Source organism: Musca domestica, unplaced genomic scaffold (genome assembly GCF_030504385.1).
Source record: "Musca domestica strain aabys unplaced genomic scaffold, Musca_domestica.polishedcontigs.V.1.1 6, whole genome shotgun sequence".
NCBI classification, from domain to species: Eukaryota; Metazoa; Arthropoda; class Insecta; order Diptera; family Muscidae; genus Musca; species Musca domestica.
The window spans coordinates 22,168,730-22,178,757 of NW_026712363.1; the positions used below are offsets into that span (position 1 = coordinate 22,168,730).

General features: G+C 33.5%; 2 protein-coding genes across 2 annotated transcripts; both read left to right on the plus strand.

Annotated features, from left to right (window-relative positions):
* Window positions 1-3,323: 3,323 nt before the first annotated feature.
* Window positions 3,324-3,807, plus strand: LOC105262238 (uncharacterized). The gene is made up of 2 exons (XM_059129284.1): window positions 3,324-3,604; window positions 3,658-3,807. Exons 1-2 carry the CDS (start codon window positions 3,449-3,451, stop codon window positions 3,805-3,807), a joined length of 306 nt encoding a protein of 101 aa, XP_058985267.1. The 5' UTR covers window positions 3,324-3,448.
* A 3,230-nt stretch (window positions 3,808-7,037) lies between these two features.
* LOC131805750 (uncharacterized) lies at window positions 7,038-7,943 on the plus strand. The gene is made up of 2 exons (XM_059129320.1): window positions 7,038-7,502; window positions 7,650-7,943. The coding sequence occupies exons 1-2, from the start codon at window positions 7,277-7,279 to the stop codon at window positions 7,913-7,915; spliced, it is 492 nt and encodes a 163-aa protein (XP_058985303.1). The 5' UTR covers window positions 7,038-7,276; the 3' UTR covers window positions 7,916-7,943.
* The last annotated feature ends 2,085 nt before the right edge of the window (window positions 7,944-10,028 follow it).

Genomic DNA, 10,028 nt, shown 5'->3' on the forward strand with positions numbered 1-10,028 from the left:
CATGCTTCATTATGACTCTTTAGTGAAGGTATCCGGTGATGTTATTACCAGGGTCTTGGTCACACTTTTCAATTGATTTTGCCCTTATTTGGCATCTAGCTTCTGATAGAAGACCTCTTCGCGGAAATTTTTCAATGTCAATATTTCGGAGTAATGCTCATATAAAAGTACCTGCTGATTTCACCTATTTATATACAGCCGATGGTCGCTCTCCGCTCGTATTAATCGACCGTGGCATCAGAATATTATTGCGAAAATATTCTGGAGGGTGTATTAAAGCCTTGGGCACGCAAACATTTTGGCCGCAGACCTTGGACTCACCACCATCGCACTTAGCACGCACCACCCAAGAATGGTTACAAAATGAGGTTCCTCGTTTGTTCATTGTATAGCACACCTTCGTAGCGTAATTTTAGTATAGGTGTAATGGCGATTGGTAAATCGGCGATTTCCTTTTGTTTTCCAGAAATTAATCTACTATTTTATCTTCCATATTTTTTGGCTTCTTTCGAGGAAGTTAGCTAAATATCGTGAATTCAAAAACAAGTTCCACGACTTTTGATCATTACACGAGAACTATGAAAATTTATTTCACGTTCGGAACTAATCAAAATCGGGCGATAACACCTTTATACTTTTATGGGGCTGTGTTTAAGCTTATGTCTACGCAGATGAGCTCACTACAATTGACACATTGGAATACAACATTGAAGAATTTATTCGTGAGATACCTGCCGAAATGTAGAAAAAATATGCCAAAATTGGAATAAGCGAAAGGACCATTTGAGGCGCAGTCGCATCCAACATTTGCATGAAATAATCGTCAAGCAGTAAATTGTATGGACCATCTAATTATATCGACCTATCAATTCTAATAAAGATTTCCTTAATTTTTTCTGAATTTTATTTCTTTTTATATCTGTCCAATAGCTCTCGAAAAATCACCCTTTACAAGTAAAGTTGACATTTCGTAAAGCTTGTTGATGTTAATAGTTTTTTTTTTGTTTTTTGAGGACTAAAAAAACAATTCGCAGATAATAACATTTAATAAAAGATCTTCATATTTAATTCAGATCATCATGCTGAGTCATTGTGAATATAAAATCTTAAAAGGCTGGACGTAAATCACGTTCTCATTTTTATACCCTACACCACAAGGTGGTCAGGGGATTATGTCTTTGTGCATTTGTTTGTAACAGGCAAAAGGAAACGGGATAGACCCATAGTTCCTTTTGATGATCTGCATAGAATCACATTCTGAGTCTATTTGTGCATGTCCGTCTGTCCGTCCGTCCGTCTGTCTGTCCGTCCGCCTGTCCATGTATTTTTGTAAACAAAGTACAGTTCGCATTTATTGCCCTATCCAGATGAAATTTTGCACAAATCATTTGGCCCAAGGACGAACCCTATTGAAATTGGAGATAATCGGTCAAAATTTAGATATTGCTCCCATATATATCTTCGTCCGATTAGCCTTTTATTGTGCATCAAACGTATAATATCAGTCCGAATAGTATGGAATTTTGCACGTACAATCAGATTGGACCTGAAAATAAATATCGAAATCGGTTCAGGTATAGCTGTAGCTCCCATATATATTGTTCATCCGATTTGTTATTTTTGTCCTCCGCAGCCGTAATATGCACTCTGTAACAACAATATTTGGGGAAATATATCAAATACAGCTCAGAAATACATTTGCTAAATTTTATCGAGATCGGTTCAGATTTGGATATAGCTCCCATATATAACTTCGTCCGATTTACCTTTGATTGTGCACCAAATGTCTAATATTTGCCCAAATTGGCACTTACGACTGAATTGAATCTAGAAGCTAGTATGTTAAATTTGGTGAAGATCGGTTCAGATATGGTTATAGCTGTATATACTGTTCATCCGATTTGTCATATTTGTTACCCACAGCCGTAATATGCACTCTGTAACAACGATATTCAGGAAAATATATCAAATACAGCTCAGAAATATCTTTGCCAAATTTTATCGAGATCGGTTCCGATTTGGATATATCTCCCATATATATTTTTATCCGATTTCAAATTAATTGTGCAGCAAATGGGCAATACAATTCCGAATTTAAAAGATGCTTCGGCATATTTAGTCCTTTGAACTTAAAATTATAATTATAATCATAGGGTGTATGACTGAACTCTCCCATAAAAACTTTTATTGTTATGTGGAGCTCTACTAAATTAGCAAAGTGGTGTAGGGTATCATAAAGTCGGCCCCGCCCAACTTTAAGACTTTTTTTTCTGGTTTTTTATATATCCAATAGCTCTCGAAAAATCACCCTTTGCAAGTGAAGTTGACATTTCGAAAAGTTTGTTGATGTTAATAGTTTTTTTTTTTTTTTTTTTTTTTTGGTTTTTTGAGGACTAAAAAAACAATTCGCAGATAATAACATTTAATAAAAGATCATCATATTTAATTCAGATCATCATGCTGAGTCATAGTGAATATAAAATTTTAAAAGGTCCAGCTTGGCTGGACGTAAATCACGTTCTCCGTAACAACGATATTCAGGGAAATATATCAAATACAGCTCAGAAATATCTTTGCCAAATTTTATCGAGATCGGTTCAGATTTGCATATAGCTCCCATGTATATCTTTATCTGAATTCAAATTAATTTTGCACCAAATGGGCAATTCAAGTCCGAATTTAAAAGATACAAATGCTTCGGCATATTTAGTACTTTGAACTTTAAATTATAATTATAATCATAGCGTGTATGATTAATTTCTCCCATAAAATCTTTTAATGGCTATGTGGAGCTCAACTAAATTAGCAAAGTGGTGTAGGGTATCATATAGTCGGCCCCGCCCGACTTTAGGAATTTCTTTACTGGTTTTTGTTTAAAAAAATAATTTCAGAGCATCATGCTGATTCATTGTTATTATTGAATCTTAAAAGGTTCAGCTTGGCCGAACATAAATCACGTTTTCATTTTTCTGACAATTAAATCGAAATCGATACATTTAATGCCGAATTAATTGTTTTAATATTTAAAGTTTATTATTTTTCATGGATGCATTTGAAAAAATTTTCCATCAGGTGGTAAAAATGTATTATTTTTTATTTTCATTTCCCCCATTGACGTTGTGTCCACTAAAATCTGTTTCGTCGCAAAATATGTTTTATAAAATTCAAAGTTTATGCCTTTTATTTGTGTGCTGCAACTTTCTTCGATACTGCAGTGGCAAATCCTCTTTCAAATTTACCAACATCAAATGTTACGATCATGATTTGTCATTTTCCCATTTTGAGATGTGTAAATTGAAAGTGGTGCGTCGTGGTGTGGTAACTCTAAATATTCGTGTTGGATTGTATAAAACACCCGTGACAAATTCAAGTGTATGAGAGTCTCATTAATAGTTGTAAGCATTTATTTCATTAATTTATTCCTAACTTCCGACAGGTGAACTTGGCAATGTACAAACGTGCCTCAGGCTATCGCCCCTTTCTATACAACATAACCCAGGATATATGTGCCTTTTTTGCCAATCGAAAACGTTACCCGATCGTAAAAGTCATATTTGATGTTTTCTTGAAGCAGTCCAATTTGAATCATACTTGTCCCTATAATGTAAGCGGAAATGTTATTTGTGTGGTATCAATTCGACATTTTTATCATTTCAGGATGCAATTATTGTTAAGGATTTGATATTGGAAGAGGACCTCTTTCACTTTTTCCCCATACCCGAGGGTGAATATCTTTTCAAAATAACAGTGTCGGCCAACAACGACTTGAAAGCAACGGTAGAGGCATTCTTTTACCGAAAAGATTAAAGCTGTCCTGAAATTTATTTTTATTCGAATTAGAAAAATAAATCAATTATTTTTTTCTAAATCTGTTTCTGATGATCAGCACTGTGTAACTGATTTCATACCATACATGCTTATTAAAAATGCTATATATCGAGCCCCGTTTAGGTGTAGACCCCACATAAGGACACCTGCCAATTTAAGGTATTTCGAATGTTCTAAATGGATCTTACAGGATCGAAAACCTTTTGTACAAAAATTATATTGCACTAATTTTAGCCCTAAAGCAATTTTGCATTTTGGGTACTCATGAAGAAGGCTATAGAAAAGTTATTAAAAATATTAATAATAAAGAAATTTTCATGAAATGTTTATTTGAATTGATAGTACGGCCCATCCGTGTATTCCAATTTTGGCATACCCTTTCCAACATTTCGGCCAATATCTCACAGATATATACCTCAATGTTAGTTTCCAATGTAAGAATTTGGAATCTGGAATATCATATTCCCAAAATATGTCTGGTATTTGCTATAATGACAGTGGCAATTATTATTATTATTTTTTATACCCTCCACCATAGTATGGAGGGTATATTGAGTTTGTCATTCCGTTTGTAACACCTCAAAATACACGTTTTACACCCCACAAAATATATATATTCTTGATTAGCATAAAATTCTACATATGTCGACTTAGAAATGACCGCCGTCTGCCCGTCTATCCCTCTGTCCGTCTGTGGAAATCACTCTAGCTTCCGAACGAAATGAAGTAAGTTGATAAAAATTTACACGAATGTTTATTATGTCAGCAGGACTTTTGGTATTGAAAATTCGGTCCATGTCGGTCCACGTTTTCGTATATAACGGTAATTCCCGATATTCGGTATTTTGATGATTTTAGCGACATTATTCACCGGAATTATTCCAAATTCCATATTTAAAGTTCGTAATGTGTACTACAGCCTATGGCAAAAATTTTGGTATGCCGGTCCACGTCTTCGTATAGCCCCCATATAACGGTACCCTCCGATATTCGTTATTTTGATGATTTTAGCGACATTATTTACCGGAATTGTTTCAAATTTAGTATTTGAAGTTCGTAATGGATACTACAGCCTAAGACAAAAAAAAAAAAAAAAAAAAAAATAGTCTGTGCAGGTCCACGTCTTCGTATAGCCCCCTTATAACGGAACCCCCTATATTCGTCGTCGTATAGACTCTATTATAACAGCTACATTCGGTATTTCTAAGATTATAACAGAATTTTTAACGGATTTTATTGTTTTTGAGAATTGCCAAATTCGTCCCAAATGGTAGAGGGTATTTAAAGTTCGGCCCGTCCGAAATTACAGCTTTTTCTACTTGTTACTTGTTTTAATTTTTCTCTGTTTCGGGCATAATTTAAGTTGTAGCCTTAAGGCATAATACAGCCAGTTGTGTCCACAAACATGTTGTGGCCCTTTTTATACCCTCCACAATACTATGGAGGGTATATTAATTTTGTCATTCCGTTTGTAACTCCTCGAAATACTCATGTCAGACCCAACAAAGTATATATATTCTTGATCAGTGTAAAATTCTAAGACGATTTAGCCGTGTCTGTCTGTCTGTTGTAATCACCCTATCTTTCGAACAAATTGAGATAGAAGGCTAAAATTTTGCACACATGTATATTTTGCCAGTAGGCAGGTTAGGTTCGTAAATGGGCCATGTAGGTCCAAGTTATCATATAGCCCCCATATAACGGTACCTCCATTATTACCTACACCTACCTACATTATTAACAGATTTTTCTTCAAGTTTCGCATTTAAATATTGTAATATCTTATGACAAAAGTTGCCCATGCAGGTCCACGTCGTCTAGTAGGCATTCGGTATTTTTAAGATTTTAACAGAATTTTAACGGATTTTATTATTTTTATTTTTTTGGAAATTGCCAAATTTTTACCAAAAGGTGGAGGGTTTAAAAGTTCGGCCCGGTCGAACTTTCAGCTTTTGTACTTGTTGTTGATGTAAAGTTGCGTTGTATAAATACATGATTAGTTATAGAATAATTAGTTTTAAGTCATTTAATCTATGATATTAATGAGTCTTGAATTAATAAATGGGCCACAGGCTAAAACTGAAACTGAACGGTTGCCTGATGGGTCAAGAGAGGTTTGTAACGTTCCCTTGGCAATTGTAGCATTTGATAATTCTTTCGTTAAAGTTAAGAGGTGTTTACAACCTTGCCTAAACTGCAATAATTGTATGACGTCTCTACACGCAGAAAAATATATGTTAGAAATATGTTTGGATCCAAACATATATTTGTTTGGGACTGGTTGCAAACAAATATATTTTTGGATGCAAACATAATTTGTTTCGGTGCAAACAAATATTTGTTTGCAACATTTTGTAACATAACTCAATTTTATTTGTTGGGTACCAACATATTTTATATGTTAGAACATATTTTTTTATGGGTGCGGAGAGGATTTTTTTCAAAGAGCTAAACAACAGAGCTCTCGATTACTTTTGAATTGGTGTTATAGGTGACTTAAAAGAAGACAGGAGGGTGAGAAGTCTGTTTTTGCGTTAATGATGTGTTGGCTTGGTTGGCCGCACAACAAAGCAGAACCGAAACATTTTTTGCTCTCTTCCAAATATAACTGTAAATAGAAGTTGTATGTATGCATGAACATTAGTAAGAAGTAACGTCTCAGCAACAACTAGAAAATACACACCGCACAACAACAACAACGAAAAAACTTTTTGCATGTTTTTTCGTTGCTGTTGTGCGGTGTGAATTTTCTAGTTGTTGCTGAGACGATACTTCTTACTAATGTTCATGCATACATACATACATGCGTTTTTCGCATTAACACCGACATATATACAGAGGAGTCAATTTTTTTGTGTGTTGTTGTTGTAACGTTTTCTTTCTCAAGTAGGCATTTTTTGGTGCATGGACAATAGAAAAGAAATAAACGTCTCAGCAACAGTTTCCATCCCTCTTGCCGCGCACACACCACACATAGTTCCATCAGCAATCGGCAGTGTTTGCTTGGTGAGAACAAAAGAGCGTAACATTGGCGCGTGTCTCAACTTGAGTGTCTCAACTTAAGACACGCACCAATGTTACGCTCTTTTGCTCTCACCAAGCAAACACTGCCGATCGCTGCTGTAACTATGTGTGGTGTGTGCGCGGCAAGAGGGATGGAAACTGTTGCTGAGACGTTTATTTCTTTTCTATTGTCCATGCACCAAAAAATGCCAACAACAACACACAAAGAGCTGTTTGGATGTTTTTTTGTTGCTGAGACGTTGCTTCTTACTAATGTTCATGCATACATACATACATGCGTTTTTCGCATACACACCGATTTGCTTGATGAGAACAAAAGAGCGTAACATTTGCGCGTGTCTCATGTTGGCATTCTGGTTGTGTTCTTTTTTTATTCTTTTTATTTGTTTTGTGCCTTCGCGTCGTGTCACAAGTGTTGTAATAAATGTTGATACCAACTGTTTTGGGGGAAGACAAATTATTTGTCGAAGCGCCGGAGCCTTTAAATCTACAAAGCTTTATAAAAGCAGCCAAATTAGAGTTAAAAATTGATGCCTCAAGAAAAATAACAGCCTTAGTGTTTGGTGCAACCATTAAAGAAGACCAGTTTGAAAAAGTAATTCATCAATATATGTCAACACCTACTTTTCATATTGAGTTGCAATTTGGAGGTAAGTACACTGGATTTACAGACTGTTTCTTTATGTCGGAACAAAAAAAAATTTCGTTTCAAAATAAAGAAACAGGCTGTTAATATTTTTTTCTTTTTTTAAATAATATATTTCTTTTTTTAAATAATATATTTAATTTTCATTTAGACTCCGTTCGATCAGTGGCATCAGCATCGACAGTTAGTGGCACTCTATCGGAGTGTGAATCCGTAGGTGGTTTTGGGGATCTTACCCCAAAAACAAATGTTATTTCAACTTTAAAGACTGACATAGAGTCCATCAAGTCAATTCCGGCTGTCAACAAAATATGGAGAATTTTTATTGCCGAAAAACGCCTGCAAAATAAAGATAGGGTGAATATTTCGAAGGCCCTTATTGACGAATGTCTAAAAGAAGACCCTAACAGATTGTAAGTATTTTACTTTATTGAAAAAATAGTGATTGTAATAAAAGGAAAAATAATAAATTAATAAATAAAAATAATAACAAATATTAAGAATAATATTAATAATAATAAATTAAAAAATTAATATAAAATTAAACATTTTATGAAAACTGGCACGATATAAATTATAAACTTATTAACAAATGTTTATTTTATTTTATCAATAACAACAATATATTATTTATAAAAATTAAAACATAATAAATTAATATTAGAAACATAAGAATAATTTTAAGCATAATAAAAATTGTAATAATTAATATAATATTAATATCAGTAATAAAAAATTGTTAAAAATAATAATATTAAAATAAAAATTCTAATTATAAAAATATTAAAGAAAATAAAAAACTATGTTTCATTATAAATTATTTATTTTCTTTAATATTTTTATAATTAGAATTTTTATTTTAATATTATTATTTTTAACAAATGACACATTTTATATATGTTCAAATTTTGAAAATAATTTATTTATAAATTGCCTTTAAAACATATGCTTATAATATGTATATGTTTTTTAATTTTATATTATATATTATAATATGTATGAATTTCTTTTATGTTAAATAAAATGTGAATATCAAAAATTGATTTTAAAACTAGTTTGCATTATGGTTGAATTATATCTGCAGTAAGTATACAAATGGACCCAATCATAAATTTATGTTTGCACCCCAATATATATTATGTTTGGACCCAAACATAAATTATATTTAGGTCCAAACACAACTTATGTTTGGACCGAAACATAAGTTTGTTTCCAGCCAAACATACATTATGTTTGGATCTAAACATAAATTATGTTTGCACCCAAACATAAATTATGTTTGCACCCGAACAAAAAATATGTTTGGACCCAAACATTAATTATGTTTGGACCCAAACATTGATTATGTTTGGACCCAAACATTAATTATGTTTGGACCCAAACATAATTTGTTTGCAGCACCCAAACATATGTTATGTTTGGGAATGTTTGCAAACATATATTTGTTTGCTGCAAAATATGTTTGGGACATATGTTAGAGAGGCTTATATTTTTTTGCGTGTAGAGTTGAGTAGAGTTTCTAACGTTCCCTTGCCCCTAAGAGTATTGTTTTACATCGTTACAATTGAGTGGGGCTTATAACGTTCCCTTTACTTCTAAGTGTATTGTTTTACGTCGTTAGACTTAAGAAGGTTTTTTAACGTTCACTCGGTTCTTAAATTTGTGGAGTTGGTTCTCTTGTAAGTTATGTGTGATATCCATCGTTCCCGTTACTATAGATTGAGTATTGTGTAACAGTGTTGAAGTGGAGTGGGGTTTCTAAGGTTCCCTCCACTATAACGTGTTCGGGTGTATTTTGGCGGCGTCTCTGTGTAGCTGGTAATGCCACTGCCATCGATCTGTCCTCATCCAAACCCAGCTATTGCCATCACCGCCAGCTACATGTAATCGCCAATCGTCAGATCAATACTGTGTCAAACTGCCATCATTGTAAGTAATACATGCGTTACCCTGGTACCAATTATAGTGCCTTTTAGTACTTTCTTATATTTCGAATTCCCCATAAACTACTACATCGATCCTAAAATCCATCAGCCACCCTCATTCCAAGTTTCAGAATTCTACCTCTATCCGCTTTGACCAATACAAAAAATTTAATTTTTGGTACATTTTAGTACACTTAAAATTCGAATGGACAAAAAACGCAGCCTACCGATATTCGTATCACAGAAAGTGGCACGGTTCTGAATCACTGTGCGCGGCATGTTAAACCAGGTTAAAGCTTTAAGCTTTCTTCATGGTGGAGGTTATACCACTTTCCGTCTGGCCAACTTAATGTTGGTTTTTTAATGTTTTAATTTTTGTGTGTGTTTTTTTTTTTCAAATCATGCTTATCAATATATTTCCGCTAGTATATTAATAGCATTAATTGTATTGCTAATCGAAAATGATTTTTCCAAATTTACATTTATTTACTTCTTTCACTTTTCAAACAACTTCATTTAAATGGAGCTCATCGTTCGGGGTACTTCATTGGTTCGAATATTTTTCATATTTTTATAATGTGGAGCGTTTTCTTGCGCTGTGGTGA

Excerpts from the sequence above, each read along its gene's own strand:
- LOC105262238 (XM_059129284.1), top strand. The coding sequence starts at position 3,449 with ATGTACAAACGTGCCTCAGGCTATCGCCCCTTTCTATACAACATAACC. Across the intron at positions 3,605-3,657 it reads ATCATACTTGTCCCTATAAT|GATGCAATTATTGTTAAGGA; the intron begins GTAAGCGGAAAT and ends TTATCATTTCAG.
- LOC131805750 (XM_059129320.1), top strand. The coding sequence starts at position 7,277 with ATGTTGATACCAACTGTTTTGGGGGAAGACAAATTATTTGTCGAAGCG. Across the intron at positions 7,503-7,649 it reads TATTGAGTTGCAATTTGGAG|ACTCCGTTCGATCAGTGGCA; the intron begins GTAAGTACACTG and ends ATTTTCATTTAG.